At 40.8% G+C, this 22751-nt stretch overlaps 1 protein-coding gene across 19 annotated transcripts in view; it reads right to left on the bottom strand.

The window, feature by feature from the left end:
- SULF2 (sulfatase 2) overlaps positions 1-22751 on the bottom strand; it is a 162602-nt gene that overhangs the window by 18038 nt on the left and 121813 nt on the right. For all 19 annotated transcript variants that reach the window (XR_008748724.1, XM_055813567.1, XM_055813566.1 and 16 more), the window contains 6 exons: positions 19391-19541; positions 17369-17544; positions 14166-14294; positions 13147-13203; positions 12315-12444; positions 1930-2137 (listed from right to left, as the gene is read on the bottom strand). Coding sequence is in view for 18 of the 19 variants with exons in the window: in XM_055813567.1 (XP_055669542.1) it covers positions 1930-2137; positions 12315-12444; positions 13147-13203; positions 14166-14294; positions 17369-17544; positions 19391-19541 (851 nt within the window). In the remaining variant the exon portion in view is untranslated. The remainder of the gene's footprint in view (positions 1-1929; positions 2138-12314; positions 12445-13146; positions 13204-14165; positions 14295-17368; positions 17545-19390; positions 19542-22751) is intronic.

The raw sequence follows: 22751 nt of genomic DNA, 5'->3' as shown, positions 1-22751 counted from the left end.
CACGACAAAAGGGAGCGATCAGGGTGTTTCCTTCAAAACTACACTGCTTCTGTGAACTAAAGCATTAATGTGGCTGAGCAGCTAGTCCAGTTTGAAACTTCTATGTTCTATTTAGCTCTTGTTCAATCTAATGACTAGCATTTACTGGCATTCAAGCAGGGCTGCAGTATGATCCCATGCACTCATCGAATTCTGAGCAGCAGACCTCAAAGACGCCCTCAGAAATGTGCAACCCAGCACAGACCGCACTTTATTCCAAATCTCACAAAAATGGGCATAAAACTCCAAATACGTATCGCGGGTACCCACCAGGCCACCCTCTTACTATGCACAATCCAGTAAGCCAGCCTTCTAGGTGAGCTGTTTAGAAAAATCTCGGTGTGTTACCTTGACTTGAATTACTTTGTGCTCGTTTGCATTCAACGTGTGATTTATTAGGTAAGTACACGTAAAAGAATAGCCAGCACCAAATCAAAGGGTCTATGTCAATAGGTCCAAGTTAACGTCTCCCACTGTATGGCTCACCCTGGATGCAGGCAGAGGGAAAACCAAAGCATCTATGGAGCCAATTATTTTACTCAAGACGTGAGCAACAGGGACGTGATTGTCAAGATCCTAGCTTATGCTGCTGAAGTTTATGCCTTACGGTTTGATAAGGCATAGGATAATCTCCATCTCTTCCCAGCAGAACACAGGGAAAAAACCACTGTTCTGACTCCTCTGCTAGAGGGAGCAACCTTCACTCTTTTTTACCTCAACCTCCTTCACACATAAACTAAAGGTAATTATACCCTTATCCACCTCCTCTGGATGTTGTGCAAATTAGTTAATGTTTAGGAAGTGCCGACGGAAAGTACTTAAGTAAGAGTTAAGTATTATCAGATAGCATTATGTTGCCCTCACTAAAATTGTTTTCCTCTTCTTATTTAAGTGCCTTCGATCTACTATTATTTGACTCACCGTGATTGAACTTTCCTCTTTACAACTTAAAAAAAAAAGTTAATTGAACTGCAAGTTCTAGTGTTATTTAAAGATTATCTGCTGTGCCACATATTTAAGCAGCAAGTATAGTTGAGTGATTTCATCCTGCAACCAATATTTTTTTCCCAACTAAAAATTAGCTTAGTAGGTACTAATCAGCTTGCAAGGCAAATATAATGGGAGAAAATCAATTTAAACTCTCTGTTTGAAGCTTGTGCCAGGTCATTATACAGAAAGACTAATCTGCTAAATAATTAAGGCTCTGTATTTGTGGAGTGAGACGAAAGAAACATTACAAGTGAATAATAATTCTCTGCTGCCATTTGCCTCTTTAATCTATAATTAGACTATGTACTTCAAATATAGATGTTAGTCTGACTAAGGTTGAACACAGAGCCAGTGAAATGGGCTTTCTGAAAAAGCACCTGATCTGTGCCAAGGAAACTAGAAAGAGAGTCATTCCCTTTGGACGTGATCTCTGGTTAAAAGTCAGCCTTGTCTCTGCTGACTGAGCACAAGGAGAGGATGTTAGAAGCAAGCAGCTTCTGTAACAAAGCACACGCATCCTTATTAAAAATAAATCACTGCAGTAATGGCTCCAAGCCTTGCAGTACCTACTGAAAACCAGAGTATCTGCTGTAAAACGGTGTTCGTGTTTCATGGCCTATGTAACGACATGCCTACTTGCCACTTCAGGCTCTGTGCTCTGTTTCCCCGTTTTGAAAGCCATAAATACAGGACCTATTTTGGATGAAAACATTCCTCTGCCTACAGAGAAATTGTCAAATCTGATTGTCCAGTATGAGGCCCACTGTTTCACAGTCAGATACACAGTAAATATGCTGATAAAACTCAATGCCCGTGAAAATCAGGACAATTACTCGTGTTAGTGAGCAAACTCCTAACAGTTTCTGAGGCAGAGACGGAAGATACAGTGGATTTGCTTACTTTTCTTGGAGAAGAGTTTCTTTCTCCGTCCCACGTGGCTCAGCTTGTATTCATTCTCTTCACAATTGCAGTCTTCACTATTCCTGCTGTAATACTTGGGCAAAATATTGGAGGTGCCTTTGCTGTTGCCTGCAGCTGCCAAGTTTGCCATTCCCTTGCATTTGTGTAGCTTCAGCTTTCCACTGGCATCTTCCACACACTGCCATTTCTGGAAGAAAAATTTGGTCATTAAAACTCTGTCCCAACTGTGCTTTGTCTAACAGCCAGCTCCAGCAATCTATCAGAGATTCCTCGGTGTAGGAAGCTGGGGCTCATCTATCACTTACTACCAAAACAGATTTTTCTGTAATCTTCCATTTTCAGACAAAACAGGAACTCTTTGGAACGCTCTCGCATTTGTTTCTGATTTTGTTTCTTGGAGGCAGAACAATGGGGATTTCTTCACAAAATCAGTACTACAGCTAGAAGCATGGAGGTGACAACTTTCAGAAGCAAAGCTACGGCGTAAGCCAAGGCCCTTCATGCCTTATCCACGGGTCTGAAAAGAATCCTTGCCTACCAGCCAGTATTTGTCAGGCTGGCAGGAATCTACGCCACCAATACACTATTAAACCAGCACCAAGCTCCGGGCCTGCATATCCATCTTCAGCTCCTTTCCATACTCTACAAGAAGGGAAAAAGTTTTTCAGAGGAGTTTCTTTCTCTTTCCTAGTTCAAATGCCTGATGGTGGGAAGATTTTATCCAAGTTGTGGATTCCTTTACTGTAAAGATCTGGTTTGAGCTGGTTATCTGGACTCATTCTACGGTCAAAGAAGAGGAACAGTGACTTCCAGGGTATAATTTGCTTCATCCTAAGGTGGCTGTACAAAAGGGATAAAAAGGACCACCCTGCAGAAGTGCCGTTTCTCCTCACTAACCTTTAAAAGGGTCAGTAGGATTGGATCAGCTATGGAAGTCTGTAGTTACGATGAGTTTATCCTCATCTTGAGTGCTTCTCAATAGCTTTTCCCATTCAAACACCCTTGGGCTTGACGAGCAATGGCGAGCTGCACTGGATGCCTGTGAGGTGAGAATCCCCTGCCTCTTCCACCCAAACTAGAGAAAAATCTCATCTCTAACCTCCGGTTGCTTCTGTTACTCAAAACCTGAAGCAACTTGCTTATAGCTCCCTTTGTGCTGCTCTCAGAGCGGTGCCGAGGGCAAGGGAGCTTAGCCACCTTCGAACTGGCACAGGAGTTTTACCTGCTTTCCAGATACATCACAAAATCATCTCACCTACTCCTTTATTTACCAACACACCACCTGCTCCAAAGCAAGGCTCTGTGATACGTAAAAAACCCTCACAGTAGCGTTGCTACTGCTTTAAATAGAGCCTCTCGGAAACACCAGCTTTTTGCTGAGTCTTCAGAGGCGTTCCTCTTTTTCCCCATTACAAAATCCTAAGCCTGTGCCTCCAGGACTCACTGGAATATTGAGAATTTTCCAAATAAAAGAACAGAAAGAAAAACAGCAGCAGCTCCCAAGTGAGATGATTTTTTTACAGCAGCCCGCAGCTTTACGAGGGAGATTCGGTCACTCCAGCTCCCACAGAGAGGTACGCCCAGGCAAGGACAACAAAGCCTACATTTTCCACTGAAATTCACTCCATTGTTTGCATGACAGTGAAGTAAGAAAACAGTATCACTGTGCTTTTAGAATACAGAATTTAACAGGAGTCAGAAGTGAACTGGACAGTTACAGTGGGTTTATCTATGTCCACGGCAGATCCTCTCATTTACAACGATCAGAGTTTTATGATGTGTCCACCTATTTCCTCAGACAACTGGAGGCCAAGTCTCCAAAACTGTAATTACTTCTTACATGCCCATATTGCACCCAACCTCCTGTGCAATCCATGTCTTGCCCTGATGCAGATAAAGCCGGCTAAACATTCAGCACCAGAAATCATGGGAAATTTAATGATACTGACAATAAGACACTTGAATCAGACATCTTTGCATGACTGTCTTCATCTGTGAAGCAGGACACGTTTACCTAGTTGAGGTGTAGAACAAAAATAACCCTTGAAGAATAAATCGCTGAGTCTTAATTTTATTACTATTTTTTATAAATGCCTGACATTGATTGATGCACAGACTGAGGTCTGAAGTAAAAGTTATTTTACTGGAATAAGCAATGGGTACTTTCACAATGAAAAAAAGGATGGGAAAATATTTGTTGCTGTTTCCCATTTCAATTCATCTGAATCTCATTCTTGAAAACGTATGAACAAACTGCATTTTCTGCTCAGTAGAGCTCTATGCTGTAGGTGTGTAATACATGAAAAATGAAGATTCAACAGAGGGCAAGTTAAATGCTATGATGAGAACTACTGTAAATAAGTGCTCTGATGTGTGGCCCAAAAATATTTTTTCTCTGTTTCTTTCATCTCCTGTCAAGAAAGTGATGCTCATTTTTCCCCTCCAGGTGAACTGGAAAAAATCCTTTAATTTTTGGTGCAGTTTAAATCTTTCCAAGGCAGCTGTATGCTACAGTGAAAACATCTTAAAGACTTTGCTGGAAGGGCACATTGTATGCATTAACAGGCCCACCGCTGAACAACTGCAGTGCAGAACTACATAAATGACTTTAGAAGCAAACACTGAACACATGGGGGTGGAGGCAGGAAGGGAAGTCTCAAGCTTTTCCTTTTTTCCCAGAACACATAGAGACACGTGTGTGAATATGTCTGGGATTCCACAGCGTACGCTTGGTCTGCTTGTAGGTACAAATGCAAATTCTCCGGGTCAGTATCACGGCTGTATCAGTTGCAGTCATTTCCACAGGATGCTTTCAAACTTAGGGGGAAAAGACAGTAATTGCAAGAAAACTGGGAAAACCTCTGCCTGACACTCAAGAAGCTTTAAACATTGCAAATTCTGGCATTTTTAATTGGTTTCTGGTGCACAGCATACCATCATGCAGAAACCTGTGTCAAACCCTGGAAGCAACTGAAATATTTTATAAGAGGTAATCACTTAAATAATTAAATCCCTATATGAAGAACTCTAGAGTGCCCCAGAGATACTTTGGCTCACAGGTACAAATGATAACCTCCAGCAGCAAAACATAATTACATATAAATAGCGGATTAACTCAGCCAGTCAAGAAAACAAAGTGCCTTTAGCTCACCACTTGCCCTCAACTTTTCAGGTCTTTTCTTCATTAGGCCAAAAGACGTGTCCCTGATTCAAGTTCTATAGCTCGTAGCATCTCAATAAGAGCTAAGTCCTGAAAAGGACTAACACACACTACAAGTCAGTGGAAGACCCAGAATCTTCATCTCAGCTCGTATCAAAACTCCCAAGGAAGAACCTTTCTTTCCTCCTGCAAAGCCTTGCAGAACAGCTACTCAACCATCAAATAAACGGCTTTTGCAATATGTCCTGAAGTCCATCAAACTCACGTTGTGCAAAACTTTCCAGACACCTCATTTAATCATCAAAGCTGTTCCAGCTGGAGATTTCCCACCATCTTCAGGCAGGCCAAGTTAGCTGCTGTGCTTGTGCTTTCTGCCACCTACTGTGCTGGGCTTGTTCTAACACTTCTGCTCCATCCTCTACCCTGCCTCCCACTGCACAACACATGCTACCCAGCTATTTGTCTGCAAAGCAGAAGAGTCTGGGCTTTAGTTTAATGGAGAAATTAGTGCTACTGAACAGAAATCTTGTCCAAAGGTACACTGTGAAGGCATAAAAAAAAAAAAGACAGTTTGTAACATATATTCTCCCCTCCAGCCCAAACTACCTGCCATGTGTACCAACAAGAGTAAATTAAGACCTCCATATCTATGAAACACGAGTTTTAACAGCAGCAGTTGTAGACTGAACAGATGCCCTGTTTCCCTCCAGTAATACTATTCACCTTGAACATGCAAATGACCCCCGAGCAGAAAAAGACATGTTATATTTTTCTGTGTGTCAAAACCCCATTATTTCCTTCACAGCCCCTATCACCATGAAGTGTTTTTTGCATTATTGTGCATCAACGCCTTCTAACCGCCACAGCAATCACAGATGTTAATTCAATGTCATTACTTGAGGCTCCAATCAGAAATAAATAGTCATGACCTTCCCAGCAGGATTTTTTCCTGCAATTCACTCATTACCCTCAGTGAATCTCGCTCAGCTGACATTGTTTTATTTGGGGGAAAAGGGCTGATTGCACAAGCCTGCCTAAGAAAAGATTCCAGTTGAAACATACAGCTTTCAGAGCTCAGCCCTAAATCATCATGCTGTGTCACATCAGCTCCTCTTTTTGTTAAGCGGAAGAGATTCCGTTCCCTTTTACAGAGAAGTGAAAAGTGAAACTGTCTGATCAGTTAGCTGCCAGCAAGGCTCCCTCCCTAACAGTTTTAGGAATACAGGCTCTAGGAATCAAAGTTTATACACGATAATAAAGTCCTGCCCCTGCCAGCAACCTGACAAAAACACTTCAGCAATATCCATCGTCTTTGGTGGATGCAGATGCCTTCTGAACCCCACCCTTGCCACCACACTGGATGGTGAGCTAGAAACAAACTGCTTTAATGGCTAGAAATATTCCAAGTTCCAGTCTAAATTGATTTATGAGTAGTCAGGATACATTTTCCTTCTTGTATGAAACAGTACAGTTACAGTTTAGTTAGCATGAAAGGGTTGAAGCTTCAGTTTAGTTCTTCTTTGCTGTGATTTGCTCCGTGTGTTATTTTTTATTTGGCTAATGAGGACAAAACAGCGAAATCTAGAGAGAGACGCAAGCCCCATCGCCACAAGAGGTAGTTCTACTGCTTTTGCTGGCAGCTTGTCCTACTGCTCAGATGTTGCAGGTTTCAGGAAACAATGTGAATTTCCCATTGTTTGTCTCATACACATTACTACTCTGTTCTTGCGGACTGAAAATAATTGGCTCATGTCTTCTGTATAACATCTCTTAGATCCATGCAGACAGATTCCTCTCTCCTCAGCTATTTTTTTGACTGAATATGCCCAGTTCCTTAGCTCTTCCTGACAGGCATTATCTTCTTAATCTTCGAACATTTTGTTGTTCCCCCTCCCCATACCTTCTTCCAATTTACCCATCGGCAAAGGATGAATCTGGTTTCGTCTATTCCATATCATCAGTACATAAATAACCCTGCCTGCTCTCCATTCTAGCTGGACATCGTTTCATTACACTGACTCACAATTTTTGGAGATTTGGACCTCTGGGCACTCAGCTCAATTTCAGTTGTCACACGCTACACATCACTCAAACCTTAAAATTGTAAGATGGATGAACAAGTCATTGACAGAAAATTTGAAGGGCTTTTTAATGCCACAAACTGTAGCCGAAGCGAGGCAGGTGGGACAATCAACTAGCATGCAAATGAAAAATCCGGTGTTCAGCTAAATTTAAGATTACAATTATACAATTCATTTATTATTAATATATATATTATCAATGTATCAAATGGTCCCAGCTGCTGTGTTAGTACTGCAGAAGCTAAGCAGTGACAGCCCAAGCAGAAATTACATTAGCAGTGGAGAAAAAAACCCAGCAGCACCAAAAGGGGAATTGATTTGTCCAAGGACCCCCATCGAGTCCCTAACGGTTCCCAGACAGCAGCCAGTCTCCTGACCACCAGCTCATCGTCTTTTGAACTAAACTACACTGCTACTCGTATCGGGGTATTTGAAAAATCTGGGGGTTTTATTAGATGTTGGTATTGATTTTGGCAAGCTACCTGCAACAACCACTACTGTAGTGACAAGGAGTTTAAAAATCTCAATTAACAAGAAATGCAAATTTCTTGGTTTTGTAAAGCAACAACAAGCAAAAAGACATCCTAAGTAAAATAGCCTCTGGATATCATTATAGGCTATTTCTGGCTAAAGAAGGAAAACAGTTTTGTTAATTATAATTCCTGATAAAGAATACAATCCTTGAGTAACAGCCTTAATAAATCATCATGGTTTTAATTTTCATGGTTTGTTGCCTCTTAATTTTATCAGTTTGAGGGCTGATAAAATTTTTAATGTATGAAGTTATCAACAAGTCATTTCTTGTTGCAATCACTGATTAAGAACCTGATCCCGAAAGTTGCTGAGCACGTGCAACTCACACTGGAATTCAGGAACGCTAAAGACCTCCTAAAGAGCTATTAAAATTACCTGGACTCTAGCTGGCTTGATATGCTTCCCTTATCAACAGAACCTAAATTCTTTAGTAACCTCAGGATAACTCTGCTAGGCACAGAAGAACCGGACAACCACAAAAGACAGATAGATCAGAAACTTTCTTCCCAGTTTTAAAAGAAATTCCTTATAAAACCTGACTTAGTTTTCTAGGTCTGACTAACATAAGTTCAAGACACATTGCCCTCAGGAGGAGAAAATGCACGTGTTTTTTTCTACAACTCCACCCCTGGCACTAAGCAATAGCTAATAATGATTATGGTGGCCAGACCATGATCTAGAGGTATCACTTACGAACTGCTGTTGGAAAGCACACATTGATCAGAATAGTTTTCATTGCTGCCATGCCATCCTATGAGAACTGGGGGGACCAACTGAGCAAGTGACATGCTTTTACTTAGGGTATCTTCATGCCAGTTACAAAAAGAATATCCCTTCATAACCCTGGTACAGCACAAAGCACATCTAAAAGAAACAAAGTGCAATTTTTTTCATTTTGAATGTTCTCCTGTGAAAACTGTCATATAAAATGCTATTTTTAATGCTATTTAACTGCAAATTCTATTTGTATCAGGTTTGCACATAAATAGAGCTTTGAAAATAAAAAAGATTTGAAAAGGAAATAGTGTGAACTCTGACAACTATTTTTCTTCAAGAGTTAGCAATATTATTGTACGATGCTAGGTCCTGCTAGAGACAAAATTAGTATTTAAAATTATTTTTTTTCACATGTACAGCATAGATTCCCTACAGCAATCAGCAATGCTGCAGGTATTGCATGCTTAACAAATGTGCACAAAATTGGCAAATGACTTAAAGGGAGATTTTGTGCAGCTGTTGTTATGATACTGTGGAGTTGCTGGGAATACTCTACAGAGCGATGCTGATATCATAATTGGCTTCCACAAAAGCACATTAATGCAGGCCGCCAGATAAAAGTGGGTCAGCTTCCACTTACCAGCCCGTTTAGAATGAAAGGCCGAACTACACTGAAGAGAAAAAATTTGTGTGGAAGCCATTAGGTACTAGGATAAATGTTTTTTATTTCATGTGGGAAGAAAGAGCTCATCTCTTTTAAATCCTTGAATATAAATGCTGAGCTGCTCTTTCATCTGAGCCTACAGTCACCCTTTGTTGGATGCAAATAACTAACACAGACCAAACCCTACTAACTGAAAAAGAAAACATGGCAACATGCAGATTCCCATTGCACTCAGAAGAATTTACATATATTAGTGTTGCCAAAAAAAAAAAAAATCCCACATAATGGACTCTGAAATAAGGTTTTAAACAGCGTGAATAGCCTCATCTCCATGATCCTGGTGCTCTCTTATCAAAACGATTATAGGTCAAGGAGGGTGACAGATTTGCAAAGGAACAGCATTTTGTGGTGATGGAACTATATTCACAAACTTGCATGCTCACAAAGCAGAATTTCAAATTCTCCATCTCGCTTTCAAAGCTTTCTTTACCTCTCCTTTACTCTAAGCTCTGTCCTTGTCTTTTACATTCACTCGCCTTCTGAGTCTCTGTCCTCCATTTGTGCTTCTCACCTCCTGCTCACACTTTAGGTTCCCTGGCACTGCTCAGACTTCTCTATGCATGGAACAGCAGGTCCCCTAAACTTGCTTAAGTCAAAAGAAAGAATCCCAATGACTTTAGCAAGCTTTCACCTAATTCTGACCCAGAATTCTCTTCATCTTTGCATCAGGCTGTGAGAATTCACCTTTCGCACTAACACTCCAGATACTGTTAAATGCACAATAAAAAAGTGTCCTGCAGGATCAGGAGACATTTGCTATAATAACCACTGTATCTGTACATCATAAACTACCCCAAGGCAGCGGTATGTTATTCATTTGGGCTCATTCTACTTATTATGCAGAGCTGTGAACAGCACCAGCAAACAGACAACACCCATTTGCCATTTGAGAAGTTAGTCTTGCTTCACTCTGAAAAGACTTTTGGGTGCACCCATATTTAGACACAATTTATCCTCAAATAAGCACATTCATCTCCCACTATTCCTGCTGTCTAGACAGACTGCTAGGACATATTCTCTAGAGCAGGGGTTAGATGGATTGAGACTCCCTTGAGAGCCCTTCCCAGGCTCTAATTGACTTGATTGTTAAGCAATTTTTCCTGATGTCCAACTTAAATTTCTTTTTTGCTCAATTTCATCCTATCACTTCCAATTACATCTGACTGAATTGTTCAAAACAATTCTTCTCCTCTGTCTCTTGACAATGAGGATGCAGCACATGCATCTCTTATTAGCACACCTTCACTTCAGAACTTATTGGCAATTCAGAGTATGGAGTTGACATTTTATGCCTACTTCTTACAGATGTCAAAGATATTTTATTATCCATGGAAGAAAACATAAGCCTGTGAATGCGTGTAGACAATACAGAGCCTTCCCCCTTTCTTCCATAACTGAGACATGTGGTAATTAGTGTAAGAAAGCCTGAATGTAGCTGAGTTACCTTATGCAAAGAGACAGTTTCAGTGACAACACGGACTTGGAAAGTTTCTCTTCCCCTCTGTTCTTACAACAACGTTCAAAATAATTGGGAAGATGAAGACAAAAGGAAGAAGTTGAAAGATCTCTCAAAGGGAAAATACTGATGGAAAAACTGTGTTTCCCCAAACTACTTACTGGACGATGTAGCAGAAACAATGACTTTTCCCCCAGTTTCTCAAAGACAACTGCAAATTCAAAAAACAACAGCTTGCTCCCACCCATTGAAATTTCAGCTCAAGACATCTGAAGACAATAAACTACTGCACAAACTACTTCTTTAAGTTCAGTATTTTTAGGAAGAACAGGACGTTGTAACCTCTCTGTATGCTAAATGTGACAAAGAAGCCACAGGAGGAAAACGGCATCTGGAAAATGCTTACACATATAAATTGGATCCGAACACCTAAGGAGCAACGGACTCATTTCACAGGTGCGCTGAACTACAGGCAGGAGCCCCCAGTGTGCCCAGGTGGCCAAGAGGCCAACAGCAGCCTGGCTGGTGTCCCCAGCAGTGTGGCCAGCAGGACCAGGGCAGTGATCGTCCCGCTGTGCTCGGCACTGGTGAGGCTGCACTGCGAGTCCCGTGTCCGGCTCTGGGCCCCTCGCTGCGGGAGGGACGTGGAGGGGCTGGAGCGTGTCCAGAGATGGGAACGGGGCTGGGGAAGGGGCCGGGGCACCAGTCTGATGGGGGGCGGCTGGGGGAGCTCAGCCTGGAGAGGAGGGGGCTCGGGGGGGACCTTATTGCTCCCTACAACCGCCTGACAGGGGCTGCAGGCAGGGGGGTTGGTCTCTGCTCCCAGGTAACAAGCGGTGGGACAAGAAGAAACTGCCTCAGGTCGCACCAGGGGAGGTTTAGATTGGGTATTAGGAAAAATTTCTTCACCAAAAGGTTGTCCAGCTTTGGCGCAGGCTGCCCAGGGAGGTGGTGGAGGTCCACCATTCCTGGACGTGTTTAAAACCCACAGAGATGTGGCACTTAGGGACATGGTTTGGTGATGGACTTGGCAGTCCTGGGTTAATGGTTAGACTTGACGATCTCAAAGGTCTTTCCCAACCTAAGTGATTCTGTGATTCTTTTACATAACTTAGATCTAAAGTGAACATACTTCTGTCTCTGCCCAGAGCAGTTATGTAACGAGACAGATGACAGTCGGTGAGCTCTGTGCCCGTACACACAGAGTGCCGGTAGCCATAACTACACGTGTGTTTCCAGAGTGTATTTTTGTTAAGAGATATACTGAGTTCACAGAATGTTAGTTTCCTGTTATTGTACATAATTCCAAACAACAAAATGAGTTAAATTAAGAATTCAAAGCAAAGCAAGCTGTATGTATTTGGAGGAGGCCAATCTGTTACGCTCGTTGTAGTTTCTCATCACTAGTGAATCCCAAACCACGTAGTATGTGGGGAACAAAATGTCACAACAGCCTAGGCAGTTCTCTTAAGAGTATTCAGGAATCGATACAGAGGCACTTGAATCAGCAATTTCCTGACTGACAGTCAATCTCTTAAATTCTGTAGCACGGTTTTGAGCAAAGGCCACAGAGTGAGCCGTTTGATTTATCAGCTGGCATTGACGACTAGTTGAAGGACATTGTCACCGTTAAGGTGTTAAGCTTAGCCCAACTACAACTGCTTACTTCCAGCCAGGGGTACAACGCCTTACCTGGCCAAGCTGTTCACAAGCTGTTTGATACTCAGCTCGCTGACAGAGATCTTTCACACGCTGGTATTTGGGTAGAAAGTTTTCTTCTTGGGCATCTACCTTCTCATTTTCCCTCTTATGCAGCAGTTTACTGGAAAAGAAAAGAAAAAAGGAAGACTTATTTTTGTATTAATATTAATTCCAAGATATACGTACGGTTTGCTGAAAAGGCTCAGAGGAGTAGGGTACCTGTCAAGTCCACAGCAGCACTGGTGCCCAAAACTTAACACTCCAGTAAAAACTAGTGATTATCATCATCTCTGGTAACACACAAGTTATTCATATGCTCTCAGGAAGCATATAAAAACATACAACACCAAGACAGCGTGTTTCATGTCCGATTGGCAGGCAATAACAGTCAATATAAAGAGACCATATCCTCCTCACCCCACAGGGCTGCACACTGCAAACCCTTCATGCCCCGTGTTAAGTACGAAGGCAGAGGCACAGAGGGAATGGCCAGCAGATGAACATGCAGAGAGGAAGAATTATTCATACCCCCACGATACAAGCAGGAGGGTGGGGGGCAGCAGCTGAAAGAAAAATGGGATGCCTTTCCATCTCTCAATCCAAGTAAAACTCCCCCTCCCCCACCCCACCAGCACATTTATGCAGGCTGTAGGCAAAGGCCATACATTCCTTCCTATCACACAATCACTGCCATTAGGCATACTCCAGCCGTGTCCCTGCTGGCACAGCTAAATGGCCTGTGGTAGAGCGCTGCTTTGGCTTTAGCTATTCAGTATCCTTCTATTTAAAAAAGACTGGGCTTTGTGATTAACACTTTCCTTACCCTCTTTCCACTAGGAACGAGTCTCTCCACACCTTCATCTTTTTCTTTAAATGGAACCTAGGAGGAAACAAGGAGAGGAAGAAGCAGTTCCCCCAAAACCAGTAATGAATTTATGCCCCAGTTTTCTCTCCCACCCCTAGTCAGAGAAGCAGCATTACACATCACACTGCATAAGGGGACATCGTGCTTTACGGAACAGGCACATGTGCCTCTCCAGTGCAAATCATGCACAAACACAGGACAGATCTGTTCTCACAGGGACAAAATCAACAGATTCACACAGTAAAACTATTTCAACGTAAGCATGTTTAAGGCACAGCGGGTTATCTGAATTGTCCTCAATCAGAAAGGATTGCAAATTAAATCAGGATTTCCTGACTCCACTCTGGGCTCTTAACCTGCACAGTACCCACAAAGTATCCTATTCTAAAGCAGCTGCTCCTTTCCCCCTCTCCCTCCACCCAACTACTTGTAAAGCAAATCACCTTCTTCCCTTTTTCTGCTGATTTTCTCTAGCAAGCCTCCAGCCTAATTCTCTTTCTCAGTCTTTTTCCAATGAAAGTATTGACAAAAGGTCTTAAACAATAACTGCGCAATTCTGAGTGCCTGCCTGTCCTTATATTATAGTCTGATACACAAGCAACCTCTTCAACTCAATTATTCTACAATTTATTCAATATGAAATGCTTTGCTACAAATGATGCCACAGAGACATTTCAAATCTATAACTCATATAGCTAAAGACCTTCATGTTAGCCCTCTCACTGCTACACAGATAACACTTAGTATACCCAGATACCCTATATGCCATGCAGCTAGTATATGAACCTGACAAAATGAAAATAAGTCAGTCAGTCACTTATTGCCAAATAGTCTCTAGACTTTCCAGTGAATTATGTATTCATATGGATGGTAATTTTATTATATTTTCCTTTAAATTTGCTGCATGTTGCTGAATATTTGCTCAGTCTCCTGTAAACACACATCCATGTTTTTACACACACATTTGCATTTCTTACCTATTTACTGGTCTCTCAGAGTCCAGAAGCTTTAGAATGGATTTACCATCCATATCAGATGGAATATCCAATCCAGCAATATCTAGAATTGTAGGCGCAAGATCAATATTCAACACGATGTGAGGATTCCTGAAAAAACATTTATGAGAACCTGGTTTAAAGTCTATGCAATGATAGCAAGCAACTCCAGCTCTTCCACAGAGACCAGGGATTTGAAAAGAGTTAGTTTGTGACATCTGCCAAGAAGAGGACACAATCCAACTCCTTTCCGTGAAGGGAATTAAAATGTAGAAGATAGATAAGTTGCATAACCTAAAGATAGATAACTCTGCATAAGAGTGACTAATATGAAAATTTAAAACTTTAGAACAGATCGTTTTTGAGAAAGCAAAGTAGTTCATAAGGCAAAGCTAGTTAATTATTGCAAAAGAGGGTTCAAAAGTCTTTCAAAACATGAGAAAGCATTAGAAAAACTCCTTGGGTATCTTACAGAATCAAAGTGTCTGCCAAATATGCTGATGACTTTATTAAAAAGTAGATTTGGCAGGTAGCACATGCTTTATCTGTTTCAAGATACGGTACAGAAAGAAGTACCTCAGCTCATACCACAGCAAGCATGCTCTGAACAGAACATGAGGGGAAACACATTGCTAGACACTACAGTGTAGAGTGCGAAACAAGAAAAGGAAAGGGATCAGGAAAGAAAAAGCAAAGAGAAAGCAGTTATGGAGAAAAAAAGAAAGAAAAGAGAGAGAGAAAATGAAGTAAAAGCTTTAATTGAAATAATACCAATCTTCCCAAAGTGCACGGTTACCCATTCTGCAAACACTCAGAAACAGCCATGCCCTGTTACTTCGCAGAGTCAGGCATACGCTCCTCAGCCCCCACAGTTACCAGACAATATCTGAACTCAAAGTGACTTCAAATTTGGTTAAAACATTGGCATCAACTCCTGAGTAGCACAGACAGCCCCTATCCCCAGATCCCTTGAGCTGCCACAGCTCAATATGAGGAAGTTCATGGATCAGAGCATCTAGCTGCACAGCCCAGCAGTCTGTAGCTAAATGAACAGCCACATTTTCTAAACACGTGACCTGGTTTTACTGTGGGTCTGGTTTTGCAGAAATGTCTTCAGTTGATGTGGAAGCTCACAAACTTCTTTCAACTATGTCTATGACAGTGTTGTGTAATTACTCACAATATTACATATATACCTACTGTTTATCAGCTGTGTACTATTTCTTTTCCTCATTTCTTGAAAAAAATAATCAAGGAAGATAACCTCTTAAAAGTAGGGGGGGAAAAAAGAAAGTGAGCACACTGCTATAGACGCAGTCTTCTATAGCACTGAACCTAAAGAATCGCTGTGCTATGATCTGCGGGCACAAAGGAAGGATAGGACCAGATGGGCTGCTCTACGTGTCAGTGCAGAATTCCTAGCTCAAAATACAGGAGAGAAGAAAGCTGCTAAATTCACACTAATTAATGAGACACCATTTAAAAACTGCTACATTTTTGAGCGAGCGAGCAAACAGGCACTGACAAGAGCATGGATGATGAATTAAATTGATGTACCTAATTTGATTTTAATTACTAATAATTATGGTGTAGCATATTTGATAATAGAAATGAGAGCTTAGTAATGACTTGCTACAGTGACTGCTATTAAATCTTCGTTGGTATCAAAAGGGAGTCATGACAATTACTCTGCAGGAAAAACATAAGGTTCACACAAAACATGGATGATTGAAGTTCCACCGTTTAAAGAAAATCAGGCTGAAAGGGAGGATCAATTTATTATCTGATATATACTCCCCCTCCAAGGTATTTCATCCTATTCTTCCTATTTGTTGTACTGCGATGGGCTCTGTTCTGTTAGACTCTGCCAGGCTGACTCCTCTGATTCTAAAAGAAGTACTTTTTCATCTTCAGAAGCCACTGCAAAATAAAATTCAGTGGGAAGGTTTCACAGTTTTTACATATCTCTGGGTGTAAAGATCCTTGAGCTAGAACAGGCGGGGTGGCTGGTCTCTAGCATGGCACGTTGCAGAAAAACCATCTCAGTCCACTCGGGCCATAGCAGCATTGCTTCTCCCTTAAGACCAAAAGCTGCAGTCAAAGGGGAAGACAGAATGTCCTTAGAAGGCCATTCCAGCTCACTTGAAATTCTGTGCTGCTGCAGACAAACCTCTTTCCGTACTGAGGTGATGTTTAAATCCACCTGAGGAATCCCTCCCCTGCTCTTTAGAGAAGTAATATTGTTTATTACACATGCATAAGTGCTGTAAATAAATTAGACACACAGTGCAATTACCGACAGAGTTTAACATTTTTGTGCCTACTGATAATGTGAATCAGTGAATTTAACCAGCAAATGGAATGAGATTTTTTTATAACTATTCGCTACCGTATTACACACTAGATCTGTTCCTCTGCAGGAAAGAAAAAAAATGGCGTGTGGAAGACTTTGTGTGTGCTAATTATGCTAAAACATGCACACTGATATAAATAAAAGGCAGCAAATTATGGCACTCTGTCCAAAATCATTACTTAAGTGCAAATATTTGCTATTGAAATAATTGCTTAGAAAGTGTATTTACATAATTTCCTAGCTGATCAAAGCTACCATTTTAATTAACAGTCATATTCTGCATGCTTGCGTGCATCCGGCAAACAGCCCTAACCATGTAATCTCAAAGGATGAACCAAAGAGAATTTTTTGTGGATGATAACATATGAACTATTACATACATTCTTCTTCATAAACTGAAACAAATGACTCCACTTTAATGTTCAGCAATAATTATCTACTGTGGCAGTGAACATTATGCAATATATTTTTCACCTTGAAAACGTCATATTTATGTGTATTATTTGCACCCCTCAAAAGGAGGCAAATAAGCACTTCCTAGACTGGGCATATTTCAAAGAAGCTTTTTCAACTGCATCCAGAGCAGTGTAGTGGCTTGTGCTGCACACCTACGCAAGCAAAAAGGCCACGGCACAACACCTTGATTATGTTACACCAGCACATGCTACCAGCTCTGCCTCCTGACTAGCCACGCTCCCCTGCCAAAGACGAGAGGAGTCAGTCAGGATGGGCAGAACTTCGTGCCTCCGTTTGGATGCCAGGTCCGTACGAGCAGGGATGTGAACATAAAGGATACACTACATACACACACACACAACAGCCAAGAACTTACAAGGACCCAGCCTCCACATTTGGACCTCGGACATAGAAAGGAACTCTGATATCAAACTCATATGGCATGGACTTCCCTTTCACCAGCCCAAACTGGCCAATATGATAACCATGGTCTGCTGTGTATATTATATACGTGTTGTCCAGTTCACCTGTTTCAACCAACGTATTGTAAATCTGAAAAAAAGCAAAACAAAATACGGAATTAATTCCCAGAAGTGCTACATGTAGAATACTGTATATAATTTTCTGCATATGTGTATATACAAATAAATACCAACAGTTCAGGATGGCAGTGAGTTTCCACAATGAACCATTCCGAATACTCCATAATAATTTTACTAACTGTATATTGCAGCTATTACAAGGCAGCCTTCTGTTTCCTGTTTTAAGGTAAACACATCAGCACGCCACATTTTGAAAAGTGTTTGGGTTCAATATTTTGCATGAGAGCTGTCAAGATAGTACCAAATACATACTGTCACAGATAAAAGTTTCAAGGTGATAAGCATTTTTGAAATCTTCTCTCCACAGTTATATTTTTCCCACAGCAATTTTAATAAAATGATAGTATTTTCAATCTCACACTTATTTAAGCAACCTTCAACGATCTTGCTTTCAGACAAATGACTCCCCATTATGCAGAATATTTGCAAAATCTCTTCCAGATAAGTATCACTCAGTCATATTCTCTCACTGTGGAGAATTAAGAGGAGCTTTAACTCTGTTTGTGGTTGCTCCTATGGATTTACATGAGAATCTTTATGTGAAACGTACCAGCCGGAGCACCAAAGATCAATTTTTATGTGACATCTTCACTTGTAAAGGTACAAGGTGGTAGGGCACCACTTCAGTGCCTCACACAGAACCAGAACACATCAGCACAGAAGAAAACAAACATTTTTGTTGTTGGTTTGGTTTGGGGAGTTGGTTCTTCTTTGGGTCCTTTGTTTGCTTTTGTTGGGGTTTCTTGTAAGTTTTGAAAAACTATTAGATGCATATAATTCAGCAGAAAACATCAGGCTTAGTGATTACAACTAAAAAACCAACCCAACTGATTTTACCTGCAGTGAATCACCCAGAGTGAAACCGTTTTACTAAATAGAAAATCAAAATAGTGTAGTAAAATCGCCAGTCTCCCCTAATGCTGGTATCTGATCCATCTAAACAGGTTCATTAATATGAAGCAGAGATTATACTTGACTGGATCAGTAATTTTAAGACATTACTAACAAGTTGATGCAGTGCCATCCAGATAATCTCATCTTTGCCTTACAGGACTCCTCTTATTTTGTGTTCTGCTTCTTTTGAATAAGAATGCCAAGAGATAAGCAGTAAATTGCAACACCTTTAAATCTGCCTTCTTACAACTGGAAACCCATTCTTTTCCAGAGTAGCTTTTAGCTAATTCAAACGTTTCTGTTCAAGATACCAGCTTGCACTAAGAGGTTTCATTGTTACATAATGCAGACTTAATTAAAAAAAATAATAATCTACTGGCATATTTATTTACTTTTAACATTCAACACCCTGGCCCTGGTTTATCATAGGATTATTCCAGTTAGGATTCCTGTAGCACCACTTTTTGCTGCTACTGTTGTTCTCTCAGAAATTCAGTGTTACAGGATCAAAACATGCCCACAGTTATGCAGTTATTTCCCACAGGTCGTGGGATGACTTTTCACTATCAGATGACACATTTTTAGATTTTATGAAGTATGAAGTATATTTTTTCAGGTGATTCTCCTCTCTTTCATATTGCTCTGAAATAGTAGCGGCACTGTGGCAACAAATCAGCTCGCTTACACCACCCATCTCATGGTGCCTGTCTTTAGAAGATGAGGATCCTTATATATTGAATAGAGAGACAAAATCCTCAGAGCTGAGAGGATTACACACTATTAAAAAACTGATGCAGTCCTCCTCCTTCTTTCCCCCTTATCTTCATATACAGCACAGCTTGGAGCTTAACTCAAGAAACAAGCACCTGTTTAGCCAAAAAAAAAGTGACTACTAATCTTACCATCTCCATCGAGTCATCCACAGACATGAGTGTTTGAAGGCGCTTCCTCTGTAGCATGTTAGTGAACTCCATGTGTATAGGTTTCATGGGACCTGTATACCTCATTATCCAGTGCTTGTCTGGGTTTGGAGCGTAGTTATAACTGGGAGTGCTAAGGAACAGAGAGAACACCGGAACGTTTTAGCAGTGTAGAAAAAAGCCATAGTAATGTATACCAACAATTTCTGTTTGATCCACGCTATAGGACTTAGTCTCTGAGGTGCACAAGAAAATACTAGATTTGCTTTGGAAAAAGTCTTACACTTTTATGTTCTATATGAAAGATGTGAGAATGAAAACAACTGTATACATGGTTTTTGCAATGTCTTCAGACTAACATGGATACATTTCAAGGCCAAGAGACTAGCCTCAGAAATCTAACCCCACAAGTATGACCTGGATGAAGCATGTACTACAGAGTTCCTACTCATGCAATTGCTTTGCTTTCACTCTGCCCACATTAGCACCACGTATTATGGCTCGTGCAAGCTGTTTAACAGTAACTACAGAACTTGCTGAAAAGCTTCTAGTATGTTTTTAACAGCTTTTCTGAACTCAACATCATCGGCTACTTGAATCCTTTCACACCCATGCACCCAGAGGAGCACAAGCACCCTGCCTAGTGGTACCAAACTGCAGAGAGCTCATGGCAAGCAGAAGCGGATCCACAGCCCGATTTTAAAGACCTGCCGAGAAAAGCTGGGATGAAGGGAAACAGGGGTGTATCTTGCAGATGCTTTCCAGCCACCTCTGTGATCATCAGAAACTTTAACTAAAGTCCCTGCAAAACCCCAAGAGCTGGATTCGAAATGTCCTCCTGGAATCTCACTGCCCCTCCAGGTTCTCATGACCCTGGGCCACCATTAAAGCAGTGAGGAGAAATATCACTACTTGTCTGTAATTTCACGTTGCTGGCAGTTCTCGAGATTGCTTTTCTGTGCATAATTATATTGCTCTAGGTTAGCTGGAGCTAAACAGAAGATTTATTTTGCTGTATCATTACCATGATGTTGACTCTGCATCACCAGCTCTCTAGAGAACTGTATTACAGCTTACGTTTGCCAGAAATACTATTTTTACCTGCTATATCTATTCCTGAAAAGTTTGTTATTACTTAAGATTGAGAACCTTTGTCAATTCTCTTCATACCCCAAGCTCAGACACATCACCTGCAGTGTCTAAAATAATAAAAATTACTTTTCCTAATTTTTGAGGCTTCCTTTTTTCATTTAAAGCAATAAACTTAGTCTATGCAAACGTGCAAGTCAAGAGGGTGAGACAGTAATACAGGAGAAAATAGCAAATATTCAGTTATTTTTTTCTTCCCAACACACAATATCCTGGTAAATTCCATCTCCTATTTGGCAAATATCTACCGTTGTTTTTGTGTATGGAACAGCACAGCAGGATAAGTTATTAAGATAAACAACAGTAACATAAGTTGAAACTTCTCCTGGAAATACTGTGTATCTAACATATCTTTGAAAACAACAGAGAGTCTTAAAGAGTTTTAATATAAATATGAAATTAATAATCTGCCAGTTAAAAGTTTTATGCCGAAAGCCTTTGTTAGATGCTATCTGAAAAATGTGCGTAGGCGGCAGATGGAGGCTTCTTCATATAGGGAGGAAAGGGCCCGTGTTTATTCTCTCTGTATTGTTAATAGCCTCTTGAATTTCAGAATGTTATTGTGGCTGAAATAATGACATTGCTCCTTTGAAAATGCTGACAGTTATGGAAACTGTTGCTATGTGATGCCCAGAATGAATCAAAAATGCTTGGCAAACTCCTTTTCAGCTTACTTTGTGATTTCCTGACTGATTTGAAACCTCCCGCTGTTTAATCCAAGCAAAGCCCGTGATTTTCTTTGATTACTACAAATGTAACCCTCTTACACTTAACAGATTTGTCTGTCTTATGGGAAAAATACACAAATACAACATTCCTAGAAGTTAGTTAAGATAACCTCTTCAAATGTACTCAGAAGATAAATCATAGTCTGATTGCATCTGACCTTGGAAAAGATGGGTGGCAAAACATACCTTCTATAGAAATAACATTTCTGATCACTGTTAAACTGCCCAGCTGTTGCACTCACTGCAGCTATCTGTATAGGCAGTAAAAAAGGAAAACCAGCCATGTAGCCTAGGGATTTGCTATGTGGATGCTGGTTGACGTGAATATTTCAACAAGAAAAGACTGCAGAAGCACACGAAAAGGAGCTCTATAGAACAAGATGGAATATATATATATGTGTGTAATAACAGAAGTAGTAGTAATGTAATAGTATATATAACAATAGAAACAAGAGAACACCACCATAAATTGGCAACAGAAGTGCGTATCCGAGTTCCCAAGCAAAGAAGTCCTCTGATCCTCAGTCTATGCTAAAATCCACACCGCTAACTCGTAGCTGCTATTAGCATCACTACACAACGCTGCATGTATGTCAGCCCGTGTAAGCACTACAGCCACACCTTCCTTCGCTCTGCCTCGTGGATATCGCTCGAGAATCCGCGCGCAGAGTCAGTCAGCACTGCCACAAGAGGCACAGACGTGCCACATGGTGCACTGACTTCTGATTCTGGGACTAGGCAAAGACTGTGTTCAGGGTATTGTTTACTGCTTTAGGGCAATTCATAAGAAGTGTTCCGCCTGTGTTCTGATCCTTCCCTGCCGTACCCACATGGCAACAGAACAGCGAGAACTGCCTACACCCCTTTGTCATTGACAGATTTATCTGTCACTGAGGGATTCCCTGGAATGCAGACACAGGGGGAAAAACCCAGAAAGTAGAGAACCGATTTGTACATACAGTAAGGGAATGATGCATGTTCTGCATGTTTACATTTAATCTTAAACCCAGCCCAGTGAAAACCCTTACAGGTAATTGTTATGTAGTGCCCAGAAAATTATTTAGAATAAGATTGGCACTTTCTTTGCACAGGATGTACATAAACCCCTGTTTTATGTTTGTATCCAAAAGAAAAACAGTTCCTTAATCTACCGAGATAATTTGTTTCTTTACAAACAAAACCTGTTTCCACAGAGTGACACTTCCTGTGTAATTATTATCACTGTAAGAAAAGCACCTACAATTAAAAATAGTTTTATGTAACTACGTTATAATCAGGAAGATAAACCTAGTTTGTGCAAAAAGTAAGATTTAAACTACAAGCAAAAGAAAAATAGGTATAGTTTGTATTTTTAATAGCTGGCCTTCCTCAAATCCTTCTACTGTTTTTCAATCGACTAGCATAATTAAACTGCTACAGAATGTTGCTTGATAAATGATTATCATCTCTGAGATACGAATGCCTTC

The sequence above is a fragment of the Falco peregrinus genome, chromosome 9 (assembly GCF_023634155.1).
Source record: "Falco peregrinus isolate bFalPer1 chromosome 9, bFalPer1.pri, whole genome shotgun sequence".
Taxonomy (NCBI): Eukaryota; Metazoa; Chordata; class Aves; order Falconiformes; family Falconidae; genus Falco; species Falco peregrinus.
The sequence above is the reverse complement of the archived record's forward strand: the minus strand, read 5'-3'. Positions and strand labels throughout refer to the sequence as shown.